Source organism: Chanodichthys erythropterus, chromosome 3 (genome assembly GCF_024489055.1).
Source record: "Chanodichthys erythropterus isolate Z2021 chromosome 3, ASM2448905v1, whole genome shotgun sequence".
Classification (NCBI taxonomy): Eukaryota; Metazoa; Chordata; class Actinopteri; order Cypriniformes; family Xenocyprididae; genus Chanodichthys; species Chanodichthys erythropterus.
The window spans coordinates 42,754,735-42,779,837 of NC_090223.1; the positions used below are offsets into that span (position 1 = coordinate 42,754,735).

Genomic DNA, 25,103 nt, shown 5'->3' on the forward strand with positions numbered 1-25,103 from the left:
TTTAACCTTCAACCGTCTGGAGTCCATTGAAGTCCACTATAAGGAGAATAATCCTGGAAAGTTTTCATCAAAAACCTTAATTTCTTTTCGACTGAAGAAAGAAAGACATGAACATCTTAGATGACATGGGGGTGAGTAAATTATCAGGAACATTTAATTTGAAAATGAACTAATCCTTTAAGATCTACAAAACAATTCACCAATGTAATAAAAAGTTCTGGCATTTTATTGGTATGTTATTCTTTACATTATTTGAAGAGAATACCATCAGAACATCATTCTACATCGTTCTACACCAGGTCCTTCACAACTGAGGACAGATGTTTTTATTCTTACAGTGATCCTTTAAACTGAGTCAGCCAAATCCACTCAGTTACATGTGGCAATATGTTAATATATTAATAAATATGTCTATATTTCTAATATCACAGAGTTAAAGCAAGCATTAAGATTTGTTTAGCCACTTTAGTGAAAGCATCAGCACTTTCACAAAGACAATTAAATGCCTGTTTCTGGGTTAATATACTCTGAAATATTCCTTTTCAATGGAACATAGTTTTATATCATCTTACATAGCATACCGCATTATCTTCTGCATTGTCTTCAAAAATAACATTGTCAATATAATTGTATACTGTCCACAAATGCATTAAAACCTCTAAGAATCCAATATTTGGATTATTTAAGTGACAACGTGTGTAGTCCTTTAGCCGCTGCTGCTGCCGCCGCCGCTGCATCTTTTGCTACAATGACAAAGAAGAAAACATTAATTAATTTCTCATTGCCCATGGGACATTTTGGCCGCATTTACGTAACATGGTTCAAGTGACCCAATTCCAATTTTTGTGGCACAGATCGGATATGACCCACAAATGCGTAAGCAGGAAAACAAGCACATGGATTCCGATATTCTCAGATCTGTTTCAGGCCACATTCATGTGTGGAAATAAATCTGATATGCATTGGTTACGTGCATTTTCATCTGCTATAAGCAGACAGATCGGATATTCCCCTGTCAATGCGAGTCATGCGCTATTGAAAAAACAACAGTGGCGAATGACGTCAACTCAGGTGGACGCCAACCATGATCACATGACTGTTTTCAAAGGCAAGGGAGCAACAAGGGCTCTCCTCTTTTTTTCCTCTGCCTAGCTGACCTTTAAAGTTAAAGTTTTTACTTCCTTTTTGGCCTTTTCTGGGACAGTAGGTCTACCTTGGGTTGTTTCGTCAAGTGCATAGTGTAAATGCAGATTTTGGATATGGGTGACTTTTAAAAGAATGCATAAGCTGGGCCCAGTTGTTCGAAAGTACTCTGAACAGATTTCGGCTATCGGATTGGATTAAATCTTGAAAATGGGTTGTTCAAAAGAAAAAATAGATTCTGAAATTAGATAACAAAATCCAATCTTGGTTTTGATCTGGATCAAATCGTCAGTTTATGTTTTTCAAAACCTTTTAGTAAAACAGGAATAGATTTGCCCCCCCCCCCCCCCCCCAAAAAAAACAAAAAAAAAAATTAGGATTATCCTGATCCCAGCAGAAGAGTGGATTTCAGGAACAAAAATTTAATAAAAATTTAAAACTGGTATCATGTAATATAAACACACATTTATATTTTTATTTTGCTCTAGTTTAACAATTAAAATAATAAAGACTACATAATTAAGCTACATAATAAGCCTTTTAGTACAGTGAAGTAAAAAAAATAAAATAAATTTTGCCGCCATAAAAATAATCCCCCAAACAGCTGTCAATATCAAACAGAAATAATATATTTAAACTTTAAGTGTTTTTTTTAATCACTGTATATAAACTACATTTCCCCAATCATCAGAGATAAACCAGTTGAAACTTGAAAGTAGTTTCTAACTAGGGCTGCACGATATCACCTGCTTTCAAATGGAGCGGCATTTAATAGACAGAGCTGTAGTTCACTGACAAGCCACACAATATCGCGTTCATATCACAGATGAATCAACTTCGATAATGAACGGGATATTGCGTGGCTTGTCAGTGATCTACGGCTCTGTCTATTAAACGCCGCTCCATTTGAAAGCAGGTGATGGTGATTTAGCGGCAATCAGGGAACCGGCTTTACTGACGAAATGTGCGTGACAATCACATGCGATATATCGTGCAGCCCCTATTTCTAACAACTGCATCCCTTGCTTGTTTTTGTTGTGGGTCACATGAGGGGCTACGGAAACTCTATGTTGTGTTTTGCATTCCTCCAAGAAACTTTGCATTCACTCTCAAAACTTTTGAGTTCTTTGCAAATGTATGCAAACTTTCTTGGGGGAAGCGAGATAACTAAATATATTATATATTAAAATATATAATTTTTATCCCATTTCATATTTTTTTACATCACCGTGTCCTTTTAGTGCCTCTGTAAGGGTCTGATTGTTTGAATTTGGAATTTGAAACTGGAGGGGTATATGTATATATGTATATGACCCTACACTCTGGCTCTTGTCAGCTGGTGTTTTTTACTAGCAGCCTATACTGTGAAATGTAACCCCATCTGGAGCACTGGTAATCCAAATTTGGTAATCTTGGAAAGTGTGATCAGCACTATCCAATCCTATATTACTTTGAAAAGCCGACACAAAAGTAGGATGGATTACCTTATCCTGGATAGTAAAACATGGGATTTTTCAAATATAAATAATTCTGATCCAGATTAAACTTTTTGAGCAACTGGGCCCAGGTAATAAAAAAATTCAGATATAGTCAATGAATCAGAAGTGGGCATCAAGACCTGCAGTGTAAATGTGGCCTTGGACAAGTTGTTTTGAAGATTTACCTTTACGTTCCTCTTCTTTTTTCCGTGCCGCCTCTTCCCGTTGTTTTCTAATAATGGCGAGTCGAGCGAGGTCAGCTTTAGCTTGATCTGTCTTTCCTGCTAAATGCATTTTCATATACCTCTCCTTGGCCTTTTGCTTTTCAATCTCTTCTCTGAAATAAGGAAAAAATATAAACTGAAATAGCAGAAAGACGTACGTATCTAGAAGTCTATGTATAAATACATAATAAAGTATATCAAACATTCAGTATGTGAGCAGCAATGACAAAAAATGATACAAATAAAATGATGGTGAATAATGTATTAGTTTGAGATAAAGACGTTGTCTCTTACCTTTCTCTTCTGGAAAGCTGTTTGGGACCCTCAAGCTCTATCTCTGTGACTTTCTTTGTTTTTTGGGCAACTCGATTAGGATTTTCAATCTCTATCAATCCCTCAACACCCTTCCTTTTCTGTGACAAGATGGAGACAGTGTTGTTATGGTTAACTGAAACTAAAACTATTAATAAAAATTGTTTTAGTTCATGGAAATATAAATACTTTAATATGAAAATAATGCAGAGAGAAAAGTAAAATAAGAATATTAGATAAAAAAAAAGACAAACTTAAAAACCTACATGAAAATTAGAAATGTTGCCTTTGTAACTAACTGAAATAAAATAGGTTTTTTGTTGAAGTAATAAATTAGTAAAACTAAAACTGAAATAAAAATCAATTAAACCTAAATAGAAATATAAAAGCTAATAAAAATGACAAATGCTTAAAAATAAAACTTAACCTAAAATTAAAATATAAAAATAGAAGCTAAATCAAAATATTTATAAATACTACAATAGTATATAAATTATACTAAAAATAAAAAGGATGGTAACAAGAGGTCAGTTTTGTCTTCATACTGACATTTAGTGCATGCATACAAAAGTTCTTCCTGAAACTAGACGAGTTATTTGATTCTACAGCTGCAGTATCGACAACCAACCTTCATCCATCAGATGACTGTGACTCACATATACAATTCCTACATTTTAAACACAGTGATTGATCATAGAGCAATGCTCTGCTCCACCCAATGAGATTCCACATTAATTAGACTAAATAAAGGTCCATTCAAACTAGGCACGATAACCATAACGATAATTATAATGTTTTAAAAATCATTCTAGCTCTATGAGAACAGGGCAGTCCACACCACAATTATAGCAATAACGACACAGAGCAACAATGTTTTTAGAATGATTTTTTTTCAGCTGATGAATGATCAAAAACATTGACAGCCAATCAGAATCCACAGACTTTAACAAGCAGCAGACGACACAGCTGCAGCACACACTTAGAATTCAGTGTGGACGCTAATATAGTCATCGTTAAAGTTATTGTGCTTGGTGTGAGTGGTCCTTTTGGCTGAATGTGTACGTTGTGCCACAGTAGTCTCTGATTAATGAACTTGCAGAAGGATCTCTAAAGATATGGATAGCTCAGCAGGAACATGGGATCATCAATATTCTGAGATCAAACTGACCTGAGACCCATCATCGTCACTGTCTTCTGAGCCCGATGCTGTCAGTTTGTCCTCGCTCTGGTTGTCGTTCACTGCTGCACCTTCTTCTTCTTCATTCTACAACGTGAAAATAAACCATCACCACATGCAACAATGAAATTTTTAGGTAATTTGACTTGCAGATGGCCACTGAATATGAAAGTGGCTGTAGTGAGTGGAACTCTTGAGAATTAATCAATCACCTTTTGTATTTTGTTTTATTGCAGTTATTTTCAATTGCAAGAAAGAAGGAGTGGAGTTTAAACTAAATGATTGGAGTATGTCACTGAACTGAAAGATTTATGACATTGTTGTGAGGTCAAAACAACATTACATGGATGAATCCTTCACAGTAAGATCAATAAGACACACTTAGTAAATAGATGGGGTTCATTTCCATTTCATGCCAACTTTAGACAGCTGTTTATTAACATGCCATGCTTAGAGAAACTACTCAAAACTGTTTCAGCAGAGGGAGCTGCTGTGTTTCCTACTATTAAGACCTCGTTCTTACCCATATTCGTTCGTTTTTCTGTATTTAGTTGCAATACTTGCCTTTTTTCTTTCTTTTTCTTCTTTCATTTGAGCATCTATTTCTTCAGGACTTGTGTAGGTTCTCATGCGACCTTTATGGCCACCTTTTTTCCCTAAAATAAGCACAAAAAAGTATGTCACTTTCCAGTAGTATTGTTCTCAGTGAAAAAAAAATATCCAGATAAAACCGAATACTTTGTTTAAAAAGTACAAAATACCGAGTGTATATGATGTCAATCATAAAAACAGACTGTAAACAAACAGCAGCAGCTCGTGACGATCTCACTAAAAAACTAAATGATCTCTTACCTCCTTTAGGCATGATGAAGACTAGACTTAACTTGAAATAAAAATATAAAAAATAAAATAAAAACACTCTCTCAGTCCCAACAAAAAAAGCTTGGTACAGTTATGATATCAGGTTGCCTCACTTCACCAAGACTCTCGTGTAACCAATAACTTACTGTACGTTAGGTACAAAATGACAGTAATTAATTGTACGTGGTTTTAATTGGCTCGGGGGCGATACGATAAATAAAACAAATATAAAAATCCACGATTAAGTAAGTACAGTCATCGATTAGCATATAGCCAGCGGGTCCATATTCTATATTTACACTCAGGCACACAATCAGACACCTAGCCTGATGCAATCTGCTAGAAGAAAGAATAACATCACCGCCTCACCATAATAAAACCAATATTGATATGTGCACTAGTCAGGATTGCACTGCAGTACATTTTAGCAATGGAATGTCAAATAAAATAACCCTGATAATAATTATAGTTCGTATTTTATGTGTAAAAACAAAGACAGCTCGTTGACGTAACAAGTCATCCTATAAGGACCTCTGACGTGACGTCATCTGCCCGGCGACAGACAGAAGAGCATCTAATGCATCAGCTCGCTGTTGTTTATAAATCACTGAGACGATCGGACATTGCCTAAATAGTATAATGCCTAAGGTGAAAAGGAGTAGGAAACCACCGCCGGATGGCTGGGAGCTCATAGAGCCGACTCTCGACGAGCTGGACCAGAAGATGCGCGAAGGTTCGTTCAGCAGAAGCTACTGTCTGTAGCCAGAATGCTAACAAGACCATTGTTTATCTGTAACGTTAACTGGAGTAATGAAACATTAATATTTAGATGTGTGGATCGTTTTAAAGGGATAATTGGTCCCTTGTCAGTTTTTTATTATTTATAATTTGGCTAACGTTAGATATAATCACGTTTATAGCAGTACCACAGTGTTGTTAACCGATGCTTTAAATCCACAGCTGAAACCGAGCCACATGAGGGCAAACGTAAAGTTGAGTCTCTATGGCCAATCTTCCGACTTCATCACCAACGCAGCCGTTACATTTTCGACCTTTTCTACAAGAGAAAGGCCATCAGTCGAGGTATAGTGGTGGGATTCGGGTCGGTAGTGTTTGTTTTATTTCGAGATCTGCTTGTGGAAGTTGTTAACTTGCTGTTTTCATTCACAGAGCTTTATGAATATTGCATCAAAGAGGGCTATGCAGACAAAAATTTGATTGCCAAATGGAAGAAACAGGGCTATGAGAATCTGTGCTGTCTGCGGTGCATTCAGACGCGCGACACTAACTTTGGAACAAATTGCATATGCAGAGTTCCCAAGGGCAAGCTTGAAGTGGTGAGTTAAAGTTATTCAAGCCCTACACGTCTGTCAGATTCCTGTTTTTTTTTTTTCTTTTTTTCACCAAGCACTGGTCCTGTTAGTAACTGTATGCCAATATTTTTTTTGCATTTCTTCCATTGTCAATAATTTGTTGTTTGTTCTCTTAGGGTCGTATCATTGAGTGCACTCACTGTGGATGCAGAGGATGTTCTGGATGAGGCAAAGGAGAAACCGCTTACTGAGCTTTGATTTGTCTTTTTAAAATACTTAATGGTTTGTCATTACGATTTTGGATCTGTTGAAATCATATTATTGTTTATGTATGTTTTGAATTTTTTTTATATTAAACTGCTGTATCTTAATCATTCTGGATTAGTGTCCAGTCTCATACTTTACTTTTTTCTTTCTTTGTGGACCTCTTGATTATTTACACTGAAAGATATATTCATGAAAAAAAAAATAGCCAAGGAACACCTTCCCTACCCCCAACAGGAAAGCCATAAAAGAACCCATTAAAAAAAATATGAAAGGGTTAGTTCACTCAAAAATGAAAATAATGTCATGTATTACTCGCCCTCATGTCGTTTCACACCTCTAAGACCTTTGTTCATCTTCAGAACACAAATTAAGATATTGTTAATGTAATCCGATGGCTCAGTGAGGCCTCTGTTGACAGCAATGACACTTCCTCTCTCAAGATCCATAAAGGTACTAAAAACATATTTAAATCAGTTCATGTGAGTACAGTGGTTCAGTATTAATATTATGAAGCGACGAGAATACTTTTTGTGTGCCAAAAAAACAAAATAATGACTTTTCAACAATATCTTGTGATGGCTGATTTCAAAACACTGCTTCATGAAGCTACGGAGCTTTATGAATCGAATCATTGGTTCAAAGCGCCAAAGTCACATGGGCTGCGTCCGAAAACCTAGGTAGCTGTCTTGCTGCCTCGCTGTCTTATAAGAGAATGACTTGTACGGCAGCGTTTGTGCATGAAGGTACCTCACGAAATTGATTTCGGACAGACTTCTGAGGCAGCGTAACAGTTTAATGATCTACAGCAATATAGCACGAGCTTTGGTGAGAACTAAACAAATATTTAATTATTACAGTAGTAATTTATCGATAGAAATTATATCAAAATTGAAATATGTTGGTCAAAATCATACATTTATACGCAAACGCAACTTTCAGACGCCATCTTTATTTTTCTAGCTCAACTGTCACAGAATGGAAAGCACAGGATTGTGTCCTCAGAAGGCAGCATTTTCCAGTTTTCGGATGCAGCCATGATTTCAGCAGTTTAGCCATTTGATAGGAGATCCGAATCACTGATTCGATTTGTAAAGCTCCAAAGCTTCATGAAGCAGTGTTTTGAAATCGGCCCATCACTATATTGTTAAAAAATAAAAGTTATTTTGGTTTTTTGGTGCACAAAAGTATTCCTGTCGCTTCATAACATTAAGGTTGAACCACTGTAGTCACATGAACTGTTTTAACAATGTCTTTAGTACTTTTATGGATCTTGAGATTTACAATGTCATTGCTGTCAATGCAGGCCTCACTGAGCCATCGGATTTCAACAAAAATATCTTAATTTGTGTTTTTAAGATGAACGAAGGTCTTACGGAGCACTGGGATTTTTAACTGCCTTTTCTTCTAAACTGCTTGAGGACAGCTTACTGAGTCTTAGATCGTATAAAATTATTGATCTTTCTCTTAAGGTTTCAAAAGACATCAGCGTTTTCTCTGCGTAAAGGTCTGCGATCTTCTGTATGCCTTTCTGCCACCACAACTTAAAGCCTGAGTCTGATTTGCCTAGAACAAACATGCATTACTGCAAATATGAGAGAACTGAGATAATACAGGTGTCACTCCTAGCTTAACCTGTGACTCATACCATATTGAAATAGTGCTTTTAGCTAAGGGGTTAGATGAATTTTGGTATATGAGATGAGCCAGAAAACCAGAAACATGCTGATTTCAGTTGGGCTGCCTTAAAATAAAAGATTAGGGAGTTGTAACACCCACTTTCATTGATACAGAAGTGTGTCTCTTGTTCCAAATAAAATTAACAAATGTCTTTATATTTGAAAAAAAAAAACAGTTGTGTACTTTTTTTTCAGGATTCCTTGATGAATAGAAAGTTCAAAAGAACAGCATTTATCTGAAATACAAAGCTTCTGTAGCATTATACACTACCGTTCAAAAGTTTGGGGTCAGTAAGAATTTTTATGTTTATTTTTTTGAAAAGAAATTAAAGAAATGAATACTTTTATTCAGCAAGGATGCATTAAATCAATCAAAAGTGGCAGTAAAGACATTTATAATGTTACAAAAGATTATATTTCACATAAACACTGTTCTTTTGAACTTTCTATTCATCAAATAATCCTGAAAAAAGGTATTTTCTTCTTTTTCCTTTTCATTATTTTATTTTTCTCCAGATATGCAATATTAACTGCCTACTAACAAAAAAAATATCCATAATATTAATGTTTTTCATTACAGATATGCTATTTCATTACCCAGTGTTTTTTCTTTCTTTCTTTCTTTCTTCCTTTTTTTTTTTGTGTGTTTTTTTTGTTCTCTAAACAATATAACGATGTACCCTGGGGTTAAAATAAGAGTAGAGACCCATAAAAGGCTTTGTCATTTGACAAACTTTTAAAATTAGTTGTAAAAAGTTCATGATATCCTGTACATTGAGCCGATTTCACTGAAAACAGAAAAATAGCTTCTGTTTGATAATTTACAACTATGCGACATTTTAATAACCGTATTTTTTTAATACACTTCTCATTAAATTTAAAATCCCAGTACAATTTGCCCATCCAGACCACTGTCAGCACTCTTTTATAATACAATTGTTTGGCACTGCATGGCGCTAGAGGCGCTAGTGACTAAAGCAGACATTTTAATCAACAACCAACACACTGATCAAGACCAGCATTTTGAGTATTATTTGCGGATTATGTCGCCCATCTAACAACAAATCACCAGTAGATCATTAGCACGTTTTTTATATTAATAATCATATATTAATGAGGCAAAAATACTCGTTTTAAGAAATATGTTTTTTTTTTAAACATGCATTCGCGCGTTCCCCGAGAGCTCGATGCTGTTGTGATCGACTATAGGGCCTGGAGTTCGCGGGTCAGGGGTCACTCTTGAGCAGCGCTGTTGGAGCAGACGGTTCTAAAATCAACTGTTTATTTACAATGTTTATCTCTTTTAGCGATCCACTCATGCGCTGCATTAAAAGCCGTTTACTCAATTGATACATCTGCGTACTTCTTCGCTATTCTCTCTTTTTACGTCTTCTATTAAACCTGATCAAAGGCAAACTGATAAGTTGTTAGCTATCAAGACTTCTTTTAGTTTTCTCTTTTAGTGTTATAACGAGGAGAGTTTCAGTTGCTGGTTAAAAACATTAAGAACATAATACCAAAATGCAGGAATTAATCGCAAATGTCGATCACCTCAAGTTTGATCTAGAAATTGCTGTAGAACAACAATTGGGCGCTCAACCATTGCCATTTCCAGGAATGGATAGTAAGTTGATAGGAGCACTGAAGAATATCTGTTTTACATCTTCAGTGTTTTGCTTCTGATTATTCATTATTATTTTTTTTAACATATAAGACGAGCTGCTTGATAAATATTTTTTTTTTTAGGACAGAAGACTTTTAATAATGGTTCAAATATTCTCTTCTGCAGAGTCTGGCGCGGCTGTGTGCGAGTTCTTCATGAGAGCTGCCTGTATAAAAGGCATGTGTAGCTAAAGCTTGTTTAAGGTTTTAACATGTGAATCAGATTCATTGCTTTGATCAGACTTCACAGCTTTCTCTTTTGACAGGTGGAATGTGCCCATTCAGACACATCAGTGGAGAAAAGACTGTGGTGTGCAAGCACTGGCTTAGAGGTTTATGCAAGAAAGGAGACCAATGTGAATTTTTACACGAGTATGATATGACAAAGATGCCTGAATGTTATTTCTACTCTAAATTCGGTTAGTATCTCTCTCTCTCTCTCTATCTATCTATCTATCTATCTATCTATCTATTCATCCATCCATCCATCCATCCATCCATCCATCCATCCATCCATCCATCCATCTATCTATCTATCTATCTATCTATCTATCTATCTATCTATCTATCTATCTATCTATCTATCTATCTATCTATCTATCTATCTATCTATCTATCTATCTATCCATCATCTATCTATCTAGCTATCTATCTATCTGTGTGTGTGTGTGTGAATAATAGTGTCAATAATTTGTTTGTGCAGGGGAGTGCAGTAACAAAGAGTGTCCATTCTTGCACATTGATCCAGAATCTAAGATTAAAGATTGCCCATGGTATGATAGAGGTTTTTGTAAGCATGGTAAGTCTTTTCAGATATTTGCATTTTTACTTTTATTTATTTTTTTTACATTAAAAAAAGTTGTATAAACATTATATTACATCAAATTCTGTTAAAGGGATAGTTCACCCAAAAATGAAAATTACCCCATGATTTACTCACCCTCAAGCCATCCTAGGTGTATATGACTATCTTCTTTCAGATGAACACAATCTGAGAAATAATCAAAAATATCCTTAGTCCTCCAAGTTTTATAATGGTTGTGAATGGCAGCCCAAATTCTGAAGACAGAAAAAATACATCCATCCATAAAAAAAAAATGAATCCATATGATGGTTAATAAAGGGCTTTTGAAGCGAAGGGATGCGTTCTTGTAAGAAAAATGTCCATATTTTTATAACTAGCTTCTGGTAGACGACCGTATGCAGACTGCGCAAGTCAGCTTGCGCCAATTGAGTAATCCTCTGATTACTCTCATTTTAAACTTCTAATTCGTGACCGGTGTTTTGTTTTGTTCTCCTTTGCGTCATGTCAAAGGTTGCTCTTCCGCCCAAATTGACGTGCACAGTATGCGTATGGTCGTCTGCCGGAAGCTAGTTATTTGAATTTATAGTTTTAAATATGGATATTTTTCTTACAAAAACACATCGCTTTGCTTCAGAAGGTCTTCATTAACCCTCCTGAGTCGTATGGATTACTACTTCTTTTTTTTTTTTTATGGATGGATACATTTTTTCTGTCTTCAGAATTTGAGCCGCCATTCACAACCATTATAAACCTTGGAGGACTAAGGATATTTTTTAAATATATCTCTGATTGTGTTTGTCTGAAAGAAAATAGTCATATACACCTAGGATGGCTTAAGGGTGAGTAAATCATGGGGTAATTTTCATTTTTGGGTGAACTATCCCTTTAAATCAATCTTGGATCTCATGATTTAAATGAAAGTTACATTACAGATATTTCAAAATTGATTGTAATGGAAAATATAAAATGTCCATTTCCCCCCCATCTTCTCTTAAGGTCCGGATTGCAGGCACAGACACACAAGAAGAGTCATTTGTGTAAATTACCTTGTTGGCTTCTGCCCGGAGGGCAAGTCATGCAAATTTATGCAGTGAGTATCTTTTATTGCAATAATGCATATGCATATTCATACATGTGATTTAAAGAAACATTTCTGCATTAAATCTAACCAAATGAATTTTTATTTTGTAATTCCTAGCCCAAGATTTGAACTCCCAATGGGTGCGACTGAACAGCCACCACTACCACAACAAGCACAGTCTCAGCAAAAGGTTTTTAAAAAATTACTTTTTTTTTTTTTTTTTTTTTTTAAATAATTGAAAGGGGTCACAACTGATGCTTTTAAATGTTTTCTTTTTCCTTTAGTGTGTAATGTATCTTTTTGTGCACGTATACGATCTTCAAAGTTTCAAAGCATATAGTCTCTCACAAAAGGGAATTAGGTTATGGTTAAACATCAACAATGTAGTAAAAATGGAAATGTTTTTCCTTTGCATTTTTCACGTACAGACGATAATTGTCAAAATGCTCCCCGTTTACACGGATCCGCAAAAATGACTAAAAACGCTGTGTTATGCTTCCAGGCCAGTAGTTGGAAATGTCACTTTGTAAAGAAACACTACGCACCTGTAATATGCATGCACATGACGTCACCGTCTTAGCAAATTCATGTTTTTGTAGTTTACAGAGATGTTAACGGTATAGTTTTTAAAAACTTAAACTTTGAAACCCATTTCCATGCCCCAAAATGTCATTGTCATGTAAATGATTGGCCAAAATGCCAGTTTTCTGTTTTTAGTTAAAAAAGGTGTCGCCCCTTATTTTATCTAAAAAAGAACACTGATCCAGACCTGCTTAATATGCAAAGTCAAAGTGCAGATATTACTACTCCAAGCATCGTTGTCACAATCTGAAATGTTAGCATAATGCCCAGCCAAAAGTATAAGGAAAGAAACAAGGCGAGGCTTCAGTGAATTGTAGTGTTGTTGGAGGCCAATCGACACTTTTCAGACAGACTGGGAATAGAGGTGCTGCAATAATGTACAGTATGTGAAAAATAATGTTCTTTGAACCTAAAAGCATGTTAATCTATTCTACAGAGCCCCTAAAAGGACATGATAATGTAAAAAAAAATATGAGATGATGGGAGAGAAAAATATCTTCCAGTGCTTTTGCACCCCATGAGAAACTTTGCATTCACTCTCAAAGAACTCAAAAGTTTTGTGAGCAAACACAAAGCAAAAGCACATAAACCCATCTAATAAACCCCCCATAATCACTGTGTCCCTTTAGGGGCTCCCTACTAATCTAGTACACCCAGTACATAAAATAATGATTTTTTTAAATGACATCATATGGCCTCTTTAATGCTTACTTTGATACTAATGTTTCATCTTAATTTTATTCTCCAGCAGCAAAACATGCAGCCCATAAACAGATCTTCACAGTCACTCATCCAGTTAACCAACCCCAATATCAACAACAACCACCAGAGAATTCCAAATGCTGTTGGGATAATGCATTCTAACAGCATGGGTGGACCTCGCGGTCCTCGTCCACTGGACCAAGTTACGTGTTACAAGGTGGGGACGCCGTTTGATTTTATGCATCATTTTTTTTCCACCCATATTTTGATGCCCACTAAATGAACGATTACATTGAATGTCTGTTTGCTTGTTTCAGTGCGGTGAGAAGGGCCATTACGCAAACAAATGCACAAAAGGACACCTGGCATTTTTGAGTGGACAGTAGTTTTCTGAATAAAGGATCTCCAATATATGTGGTTATATCTTGCAAATTGAAGTGTTTGATTCCTGGTACATTACCCTTTCACTGTAGGGTAATAGATGAGTGATGGAAATGTGGCTCTACCTCACTGTCCATGTGCCAAGAGCATCACAGTCAGTACACATTGAAAAGGTAGAAGTAAAACCACTTTTATATGGATTTTTGTTTTTCTTTCACATGAAACCTTACATGATCACATACTTTGAAATGTGAGTCTTTTGTATTGGAGCAACAAGCATCTTGATTGCTTAAACTTTAAAACAGTGCTGAAATTACATATGAAACAGTCTTTATGATGAACATTGTGTCAATTAGCAACCAAGATGATATGAAATTGAAGAGATGGGCATCATTTTGCAGTCTATTGAGATGCCTGTTTGTATCAGTAAAATAAGACTATTGTTGTACTTATAATAAAGATTAACTGAATTTATGAAAGCATTATCTTTGACTTGTTTTATCTGTATTTTACAATATGACAATTAGGATATAACAAACTATTCATGCTGTTTTAGCTTTTGTGTCTGGATAAAGATCATTTTGTCCCTCCATTTCTCCATTCTTGTGCTTTGTAAATGCAGTGAACATTTTCCTCCTTACAATCTTGGTTGCAATGTTACTGACGCCATACTGAATTTGTATTTAAAATCAGTGAAACCATCCTAACGCTTGAGTTGTGACAAAACACAAAAGTCTCAAACCCCAATCAATTTAATACATGTTTAATTAATCACAAGAAATATGAATAATAATCAAGCTCTTGTACATACAGCTTACACTTTTGTATGCTTTCAATAAAGAGTCCAAATTAAATAAATGTCATTTTATTCTTGGTCACAAGAGTCAAACACAGAAAGCTGAGAGGTGTGGCGACACTGCTGCAGACGAAAGATTTGTTTCAGTGGTACTTCCTCCACCTGTCGTGCTCTGTTGAGGGACAAGAACAGAAAACACTTCCTAAGTAACACTAAATGTAGACAACAGTACAATGGTGAAGGACACATTACTACAGATTCTCCAATACACTTTTGTAGTACTTACTGATGTGATCATATTCCCAGAGGTAGCTCAGGGCAATGTAACCAGCAATGAACATGGCAACTCCACCAATACCTCCTTTCTTCACATTGATGTATTTGTTGTAATATCTCTCATAGCCTAAGATAAGATTTGATTAGTGAGATTATAACAAACAAAAATTATAATATTGATCAAAGATGTTTTTCTAATATTAAATACAGTCATTACCTCCACGAACTCCACCAATAAGTCCATTCGGGGTGAAGTCTCTTGTTCCGAGCCATGATGGCAGTTGACCAAGCTTGACGTCCATAAGCCTCTTCTGGGCCAGGGCAACTAGTGAAAAAAGCCACAATTAAATAAACACAATTGTGGGTAAAGACACTTCACAGTGTTTTATTTGATAAGCTCAGTGAGCCAGTTTGCTTGTGCATTCAAATGAAACATAGAACTAGTTCGTAACTACCTAAAATAATAGCTGTAGATAACTGCATTGTTATAAAGGTAAAGAATGTCACACTTGTATTTGACACTAAAGCTTATGCAAAATGCACTTTTTCAAATTCGTCCAAAGCAGACAAAAAACACCATGGTATTATGTTTGTTTCCCAGGTGAAAAAAAGAAAGAAAAAAGTACACTGCTATAATATACTTAATGTGCTATTTTCACGCACTAATTTTGTACTTAATACACTCAAAATTCTTCTTTAGTACTTAATCTTAAGATCATCTAAGAGTACGACACCATGAAATATGAACTAAAATGTGCTTTTAATATACTATCTCTGTATTTAAACATTTATTTAGTTACCACTTGTAGTACACTATGGGTTCAAATGTACTATAAGTAGTATCTAAATACATTTTTTAAACAGAGGTAGTATATTAAAAGCACATTTTAGTTCATATTTCATGGTGTCTCAAAATAGCACAGTTGAGTACACTTAGATGTTCTTAAGATTAAGTACTAAAGTAGAATTTTTAGTATATTGAAGTACAAAATTAGCGCACGAAAATAGGGCACTTTAAGTACATTATAGAAGTGTACTTTTTTCACCTGGGATGCCCATTTTGACATATGACGATAGTATCATTTTCAGTACTATGACAGTATTGGGCAATTCCAGCGTTATGGACGTGACATTTGGAGTCAAAACTTGAAATATAAATGCTCAAAGAATGCATTTAATAGCAACATATTGAACCGTCTATTTATATATTCATAATCCCTTACTAAAGGAGTCCAGACATTAGAAAAATGTCAGTCTACTCAACTGTTTTATTTTTTAGATGAGGGAAATATACAGCGTTACGGACGTGACAAAAAAAGTCACTAAGTTTTGGGTGACAACATATTTTTTAAGAATTCTGTGAATTACATTGCGCAAACCAAAAGTAATACTGCCCACCGAATAAAGAAGGGTTGGCTCTCCACAGAGCATAAAATAATAATTTTATTTCATTTTTCGTGTTCGCATTAATGAGGAAAAAACAACGTTACGGATGTGACAGTTTTCCGTTACGGATGTGACCGGTCTGAAAGCGGCACAGAAGACTGGTTTAAAACTGCTTTAAAACTTTCACAGAGACCTCAAGCAAGCATGTACACCACCAAATATTGAAATCTGGGATACCAGTATGGTAAGACTCCACAATTGATCAACTTTTTACTAAACTTTATACAAATGTAACGTTATACTCTGTAGTGCAAAAGGTTATAGATTAGACCTATTTCTCATGTTGACAAGCATGTGCGTTGTTCAAGAATCAATTTAGAGACCATGATTTTCCTTCTTACAGAACTGCATGCTAAAATACATTGACAAATATTAATGTTTATCATAAAGCAGTTTAAAATCGCATGTTTTCCCCACAGTCAGGTGAACCGATTGACACTATTGCCAATCGCAATCATGTCAGTTTTATGTTTTGTGTATGAATGACCACACGGTTTTTTCGTCTAGTTTTCAGAGTTTAAAGCGGAGTCTTGAGTCAAAATGATCAAACTTTATTTCAAGTCAAAATTATTGCAATCGTATTATTTTCATTTTGTTTGATCGCGCGGATTGTGATCATTATAGGCTAGGCTATTCATTTTTAACCAACAGGTAACGCGACATCCCAATTCCCGAGGGAAGTGTCCTATGAGACACAATGCTCTTCTATAAGTTGTACTGTATCATATAGGCCTACCTTTTGATGTTCATATTTCGTTCTCTGGCAAGAGGAAGAGAAGATCGATTCATGTGCGCCTGATCCGCCGCTTACAGGCGCTGCAGAAGCTAATCTGTCACACGCCGTAGGCTATTAAAGAGCGACATCTATTGTTTAATTTTTTAAAAAAAAAAATAATAAAATCGACTGAATTTGAAAGTTAAACCTTTTTCATATTAAAACTAACAAAGCACAAAGAGTATTGCGATTATTGGGTATGTTCTGATATGGTAAGCCTGAAACAGATGATAGCAATATAAAGAAGCAAACTCATAGGATTTAATATGAAGCGTCCGTAACGGTCACGTCCGTAACGCTTATTATGGTTGTTCACAGCAACGTAGTGAAATGAATTGTTGATCCTAATAAGCATAAACATAATTTAGCTTTGCATATAAAGTTTCAAGTTATTTGCATTTATAATTGTTATATGACATAAACTTAATCATTAAAACGTTACGGACGTGACAGAGCACTGAAGCGTCCTGACCTCTTTATTCTAGCCCTTATAAATTCATCAGGCAGTGCTGTTATGACTAAATGAGTGTATTTATTTCTCAGGCATGTATCCATCTTTCTACACAATGCTTACTGCTAAAATTAAAGTTTAAAAAATGGGGTCTTTGATCCCTTTTTTGAAAGCATGAAATATGGTTGGTTGAAAATTTAATTTAAGCATTGTTACTTACCACATATATTGTGGATAAACAAGGCAATTTTCTTAAAATTTCTGTTAGAGCACATTAATACAGTATATTACAGACCTAAATGGACAATTTAAAAAGGGTTTTGTTCTTTTGGTTAAAACTTTTTTTTTTCATAGTAAAGATGACCTTTGCGTGGAATTGCCCTATTATTTATTTTATACCATGGTGTAAAACTATGGTAATGCACTTTTTGTAAGGAGAACACTACCATGCCACAATATTTACTGTATTAATTACTAAATTATTTCGGCATTTTCTGCAGATTGTGAACTCAATGCAACACAATGACAACCTTGACTCACAAAATTGAACACTTGCTTTAAAAGAAAACTTGCTTTTTTACTCTTGAGTGAAAGCTGTCAGGCAGTAGTTTACCACTGTATGCAGTAGTTCACTATTTTCTCATTAACCAACCAGCACAGTTCACTAACGAATATCTCACAAAACCCTACTGGAGGATTTGCATGTCCTGAACATTATATTGAGTCATGACCGTAATCAGGTAGCCAATGTTACTGAAAGTCCTTGACATGACTCGCGTCTGCTGCCTCGAGGCCTTCAGCGTCACTTCGCACAAACGACACAATAAACATCAACTCCATTCTTGTCTTCAGACACGGAGATGAATAAAACAGCACGATTTATATTAAACATTTACGCTAAACAGTGAAATATATTCAACTATGCAATTCCCATTCAGCCATACCTGGTTTATCCGCCATCTTGCTCTGAACTTCAAGATGATGGCTGCAGCAGGGAACGCTGGGAGTGAAATGGAGTGACGTCGACGGGCAAAACGTGGGGCGGGGTTTATGGATCATGTGACCTCTGAGGGGCATAGAAATGATCATACTTACTTTTTATATTTGACTTTGATATCAATGTACACACATACATACATACATACATACATACATACAGAAAGAAAGAAAGAAAGAAAGAAAGAAAGAAAGAAAGAAAGAAAGAAAGAAAGAAAGAAAAAGAACAATCTTATTTTTTTATTATAAAATTAACTATAATTAACACAAAAACTGATAAAATACGCTAAATAACACGTTTTCTGGCAAAATGACACAAACAGTACGTGAAAAAAATCTCTGCAACAAACTAAAACGCGCAATAATACTATTTATAATAGGCTACAACTAATATTTATTTGTTTGTTTTCTTGGTCTGTTATTATAATTGATAAATTAAAGTACCACTGGAGGGAGACATTTACTGCATACGGTAAAACAGGCATGATGAAAACGCATCTGGTGGTAAACATGTGCTGCTTAATGGTAAGTAATCAGTCCTACTTGTTGGTTTTTATAATGTGTGAACACTTGCATATGCCTTTAGATGTTTATGCAGATCTGTTGTTTTGTTTGTTTTAAGTTTAGCTAGAGAGAAGATGACTGGATTGTTGCAGTGGTTGTTATGTGCTTTAGGCAAAAGCATCACCCTCTCAGAGACATATAGACACACAACTGATTATTGCAAAATTAGGTAATTGTTTTAGGGATATTCATATGCAAGTGCATTTAACTGTATGCCAAACTCAGTTAATAACGTATAAAATTTATTATAACATTACAAAATGTGATGATTCAGCATTGTGCCAGGATTATTTTTTTTTTTCTGAAGTTTTCAAAGTCATACAGTACAGATGATACAGATGACTAAAACAGTACCAGTATTTACAGGCTCTTTCCTTAATTGAAAGCCAAGAGTAAATCTTAATCCAAGTCTTTCCTCCAGCCATTTGCCTTAAGGTGCACATACATCTTTTTGTATGGCAGAAGACCAAAAGCTCTCATGACAGCCGAAAGCCTTTGAGTGGATAGGTAGATCTTAGATAATGTATATAATGTAGATGTATATACTTTAAACTGTGAATATCCTTTATATTGCATGGATTTTTTTTCTCATGCATGGCATTTAGGAACTTAACCATAGTGATTTTATATATATATATATATATATAGGGGGAATCATTGTAAGACAGTAATAACAATGTATTGTTACAATCAAAATGCGTGTTCAGTAAATGAGAAAGAGAGAAGGCTGTCATGGTGATCTCATTAGAATGTACGAGAGACTGTGGTAGATGCATTAGACAGGAGGTCAAAGGCATAAGTGTCATTCATTACTCCGCTCTGCCATAAAAATCCCCGGCAGAATTATAATTTTGTGATTTTAATTAAGATGGTGCCGCAGTCACATCAAAGGACGCATCAGTTCATAGTCTTTCACAACTGTTCAGCGTGCAGTTACATTATATTGATTTTCATTATTCGCACGTCTGCTCTGATTTTCACTATCCATATGTTTACTCCACAAATATTGTTCTTTCATTGCCGTAGGAAAAATATTACATTTTAAAATAATATTACTTCTAATCTGTGTTTTCAGAGACCCAGGTTTATTAGTTCATCCGTAATGTCTGCTAACAGATGGAAGATCGGGCCAATTTCAATTCCAGACTCTATAATTGAATAAGTTAATAATCCTCATGATTAGGAAAATGATGTAATGGAAAGAATGTTATTGTTCTAGGCTAGCTCATTTATCTGCCATGGGAAGGTTAGAGAATTTATGAATTTTCTGTGTGCCAGTGGACTCTGTCTTTCTTTTCTGTAACTTTTTACTTTTTGTTCTTCTATAATGCAACAAAACAGCTACTTCTGCAGTCTATAGTATGTATACTAGAATGTTTTCTAAATTTAAAGGGATAGTTCACCCAAAAATCAAAATTATCCCATGATTTACTCACCATCAAGCCATCATAGGTGTATATGACCTCTTATTTCAGCCAAACACATTCAGAGTTATATTATAAAATATCCTGGCTCTTCTAAGCTTTATAATGGTAGTGAATTGGAGATTTTGAAGGCCAAAAAAGTGCATCCAACCATCATAAAAGTAATCCATACAGCTCCAGGGGGTTAATAAAGGCCTTCTGAAGTAAAGCGATTGTTTTTTTTGTAAAATGTCCATATTTAAAACTTTATAAGCTATAATCACTGGCTTCCAGCAATGGCTGTACGTGTAGTTCCAGCGGAAGCACAGAGGATGGAGCAAAACAAAACACCGGTCACGAATTAGAAGTCTAAATCAAGAATTTTTAGAGAAATATTCAATATAAGAGAATTAGAGCTTGAATTTGTTGCGCAGCCCTATTTGTTTGAACCACAACATTACTCCTACATCGTTCGTCACTCTTCCACCGTAACTCAACTTGTGTACGGCCGTTGCCGGTAGCTAGTTATTATAGTTTATAAAGTTTTAAATATGGATATTTTTCTTACAAAAACCCATCACTTCACTTCAGAAAGCCTTTATTAAACCCCTGGAAGCATATGGATTACTTTTATGATGGATGGATGGGCTTCAAAAATCTCGACCCCCATTCACTGCCATTATAAAGCTTGGAAGAGCCAGGATATTTTTTAATATATCTCCAATTGTGTTCATCTGAAAGAAGAGAGTCATATAGACCTAAGATGCTACTTCCATTTGCCAAAACAAGCAGTATACAGATGACCTTACTGCATGGACTACTATATCCTCTTCAATCTTTACCATCTCTTTCTTGACCCATTATTCAGTCTGCTTCATGTAAATGTAATTTATATGCAAAATTTGTTTCAAAATGCATTTTTATTTTCAAGATGATAAATTGACGCAACATGCATAATTACACAGTCATATCACTATAGCATACCATTGTTTTATGTAATTATTGCAGATTAATATGGTTTAATTGGCAGTATGGCAGTATACAGTGTAGTATTCAGTAATCTAGTATTGCATTCTGAACACAGGCTATGTTTTTAATCTTATAAGAGAGATCTTACGAGGGAGATCAGTTTACACTGATTGTATTAATAAAGTTAAGGCCTTGAGGTGTGTCCAAGTAATGTCTGTATGTCTCACAAGCTAATTGCTTTTGACAATATATCAAAAATCTGTCTGGCAGAGAAGAGAGTCTATTATGTTTTGCATTATATATTCATATCTGCAACAACTGTCATGATAGGAATTAACATGTATAGCATAATGATTTTTAACAATATTCAATCTCATTACATATACAATAAATAATTGTTATGGTAATGATCTATTCTGTAGATTCTGTAAGGCCTAAGATACAATACATGCCACCTCCTGTAAACCCTTCACCCTCACACAATCTCACAAATGATATTATAATACACAGACTAACTCTATTAGACTCTGAATCAGCTTTTTCTATTAGGATCTATTAGGCTCCTTAATACCCTTGTACCTCATTCCAATTCTTGGGAAATTATTTAAATTCAACCTGCAGTGTTTACACTGTTCTCTAGTACCGCAAGTATATGCTGCTACTGTTCAGATCCAAGATGGATTATGGTCCTGCGAGGCCCTGGGGTGCCAGCAAAGACTTTATATATACACAGACGTGCACTTATATTACTAAGAATGGGAGAAAGTGCAATGCGCAATATGACGGAATAAGTCCCGCCTTCTAAATAAAAGAGCCCATTGGTATAGTCATTGTGTCACTTTGGTGTCACTGCAGCTGCCTTTAGAAGCTCCGATTGCTGAGACACGTTCTTATGACTGCACATACACATTGGCTAGTCTAGCTTGAAAAATGCAGGTTTTTGTCATGATTTGAGCATTTATAAATAAAAATTATGAGACAGTTGTTTTCAGATTTCATTGGTGATTTCAAATATGAAGTTTAATCGTAAGCTAAGTAAACAGCTTTTCACCTAGGTCCTATCTCTTTGAATGTTTCCCCATTCAAAAAGATAGGAGCTGTACTTGCATGGCTGGAGAGGCATTTCAAAGATGGCCGCCAAGTGAAATGACTTGCTTTAAAGGGACTTTGGGAACAGTTGTGTTTGGAGGCCACCTCCTGATGCCATTGTAAGATTTAATGTTAAAATAATAATACATAGTCAAGCAAATATGAAATATTTCAAAGACATGAAATAAAATAGCAGTTTCAGGATTGTACAAGCAGTGCTCACAATACAGTGCAAATAAGACTATAAGGTGCTCAGAGGGCATTGTTTATACTGAGCAAGGACTAGGAACAGATCATATTTCTCATTTCTTCATTTATTTGACATTATGCCAACTGTGACTTGCACACAATCAAGCAGTTTGTCTATCCGTATCTAATCACTGGCTTGTTTATGAGTGTCAGACCATTCATTCATTGTAGGTCAGATAAATTTCATCTTATTTTGTACAGAATTTGTGCTGTATATGCTGTATAAGATGTATATTTTGTTGGAATAGCTATTAATTTGAAGCTTTAAAACTTATAACACTGATTTGTTATAGCAGTTGCTGCGCCGCATGCTATGAGAACATTTCCTCCACTTTGTTAAAGTAGCTCATGATGTGCTACAAACCCCAGCAGTAAACACAATTAATGATAGCCAGTGTTTTTAGCTATATCTCATTACTCTCCAGTCTGGATCTTGTTTCTGCATGATATGGTTCATCACTCGTCTCCTGCAGCACCATATGCTGAACAGCAGCCCTACTAGTAATACTTAACTGAATAAGAAGTGATCAACTCAAAGTTTAGATAGAGGGCAGCTAGCACAAAGATGAAATCAGGACCTTGTCAGCTCTTGTTTTATGTATTTAAAGTCCACGTGAAACAGAAGTTACAATCTTTCTGTTCTGGTCTTTTCTTCCCTATTGTGACATATCTGTAGGTCTGCCCCCTAATAATCGGCTTACCGTTAGTCGACGAGAAGAAGCTTAGTCAAACAAAATTTTATTAGTTGCAGGAAAAAGTGGCGAAGTCACGCTGTGACAGACAGATCATTAACAGCTGGTTTATGTGGTAATTACAGTACATCAGGCAGGACATCCAAACGCTTGCCTATCATTCATCGACCTCAAATATTGCTTCTGAAACATGGAAGTAGTAAAAGTAACGTAAACCTAGATAAATGTGGGCTATTCAAGTGTTTGTGCAGAGTGTGAAAGCTCAATAGTAGCGCGCTTACTGACAGCTAACATGGAGGCGGCGGTGCCACTTGCACTTAAAATACTCCGTCATTTTTAGTCATACAGATAAGAGTAATACATCTTTTGAATCTGTGAAGAGTTTTATTTGTGTGCACTCAAAATAACAACAACAACAAAATAACCAAAAATCCATGTAAACTTGCCTCACAGACATGAAAAATGTATCTATAGAAAACGAAATGTCTACTTTTAAATGAACCAATTCAAATGGAAAAGAAATATTTTCTCAGGTTATGTAATCCGTAAGAAATGTGCATATAGGCGTGTCCACTACTGCGGAGATTGTGAGTCAGCATCATCGACAACAGACGACAACATTGTCAAAATGATCCTCATTCACCCAGATCCAGGAAAATGACTAAAAACGCTGTATTATGCATGCCAGGCATAATTGGCGCATGTAATACGCATGTGCATGACGTGACCGTTTTCACAAATTTGAGTTTTTGTTGTTTCCATGGGGACAATAACAGTATCATATTCAAAAACTTGCACTTTGAAACCTGATTTCAAATGCTTGAAATTGCCAGAAGTCTAAATGAACGGCCAAAACGCATAAAAAGCTATCAGTTTTTAGTTGAAAAGGGTGTCGTGCAAACGGACCCTCTGTGAAACAGCTTCTTGAGCAAGAAAAAATGTAGGGCGGGACTTGATGTTGTCCATGGGGAATTGATTGGATGGTTGTGGTTTGCTATTGGTCGATCTTATGTGAGTGACAGGTTGTCCGGCCCTCATGCCAGAGAAGAGAAGAGATGTCAGTACACGAGGGAGGGAAAGTTATTTTGATTATGATAGAATAATGATGTGCACATATCAATAATTTATAATTAATACTGCAATATTCCATAAAAAATAAGAATTGTCATTTTTTTTTTAATGGTGACTTTAAAGAGTCTGTAAATATTTGTTAAGGGTGTGCTGGCTGATATGGTTGTTTTTTGTAATAGGAAAAAAATTACTAAATTCACAGCTAAATACATGAAATTACAGATAGGTAATTATCTTAATGCCAATAATGCACTGGGTGAATATGAGACTCAGAATGCCTTGTCTTAATATAATTTGATATCTGTACTATAAAATTATGCCAGGGATTTTATGTCTTAATAAAAATAATATATAAAACGGATAAATATGCATGCTGTCAAATTGCAAATGGTAAAGGACAAATTACGGTAAACACTGCCATTACCATTTCACTCAAAATGTAGAAAATGCCTTTTGGGAAAATGCCTTTGAGCCATTTTGTTCTCTCACAGAGCAGGTGATAGAGGAGGTAATGAAACAGCCCAGTCAGCTTTGTGAATACACAAGCACAGAGGCCTTCTGGGGAAATGTCATTGGGTAGGAAATTAGATTCCCACCGGGTAAATAGAACATCCAGGCTAAGATCGACTCGTTTAACTCATGTAAGAAGGATTTATTTCACC

At 35.4% G+C, this 25,103-nt stretch overlaps 4 protein-coding genes across 4 annotated transcripts; 2 read left to right on the forward strand and 2 right to left on the reverse strand.

The window, feature by feature from the left end:
- Nucleotides 1-205: 205 nt before the first annotated feature.
- pdap1b (pdgfa associated protein 1b) lies at nucleotides 206-5,504 on the reverse strand. Its single transcript, XM_067375786.1, has 6 exons — nucleotides 5,187-5,504; nucleotides 4,899-4,990; nucleotides 4,326-4,421; nucleotides 3,140-3,258; nucleotides 2,807-2,958; nucleotides 206-743 (listed from the first exon to the last, which is right to left on the reverse strand). The coding sequence occupies exons 1-6, from the start codon at nucleotides 5,197-5,199 to the stop codon at nucleotides 679-681; spliced, it is 537 nt and encodes a 178-aa protein (XP_067231887.1). The 5' UTR covers nucleotides 5,200-5,504; the 3' UTR covers nucleotides 206-678.
- A 148-nt stretch (nucleotides 5,505-5,652) lies between these two features.
- bud31 (BUD31 homolog) lies at nucleotides 5,653-6,883 on the forward strand. Its single transcript, XM_067375800.1, has 4 exons — nucleotides 5,653-5,928; nucleotides 6,156-6,278; nucleotides 6,366-6,532; nucleotides 6,685-6,883. Exons 1-4 carry the CDS (start codon nucleotides 5,835-5,837, stop codon nucleotides 6,733-6,735), a joined length of 435 nt encoding a protein of 144 aa, XP_067231901.1. The 5' UTR covers nucleotides 5,653-5,834; the 3' UTR covers nucleotides 6,736-6,883.
- Nucleotides 6,884-9,675: 2,792 nt separating this feature from the next.
- On the forward strand, nucleotides 9,676-14,412 carry cpsf4 (cleavage and polyadenylation specific factor 4). The gene is made up of 8 exons (XM_067382396.1): nucleotides 9,676-10,075; nucleotides 10,241-10,291; nucleotides 10,380-10,532; nucleotides 10,817-10,912; nucleotides 11,915-12,008; nucleotides 12,117-12,189; nucleotides 13,330-13,500; nucleotides 13,601-14,412. Exons 1-8 carry the CDS (start codon nucleotides 9,973-9,975, stop codon nucleotides 13,667-13,669), a joined length of 810 nt encoding a protein of 269 aa, XP_067238497.1. The 5' UTR covers nucleotides 9,676-9,972; the 3' UTR covers nucleotides 13,670-14,412.
- Nucleotides 14,413-14,513: 101 nt separating this feature from the next.
- Nucleotides 14,514-18,473, reverse strand: atp5mf (ATP synthase membrane subunit f). Its single transcript, XM_067382397.1, has 4 exons — nucleotides 18,353-18,473; nucleotides 14,954-15,061; nucleotides 14,747-14,863; nucleotides 14,514-14,632 (listed from the first exon to the last, which is right to left on the reverse strand). The coding sequence occupies exons 1-4, from the start codon at nucleotides 18,465-18,467 to the stop codon at nucleotides 14,604-14,606; spliced, it is 369 nt and encodes a 122-aa protein (XP_067238498.1). The 5' UTR covers nucleotides 18,468-18,473; the 3' UTR covers nucleotides 14,514-14,603.
- Nucleotides 18,474-25,103: the final 6,630 nt, after the last annotated feature.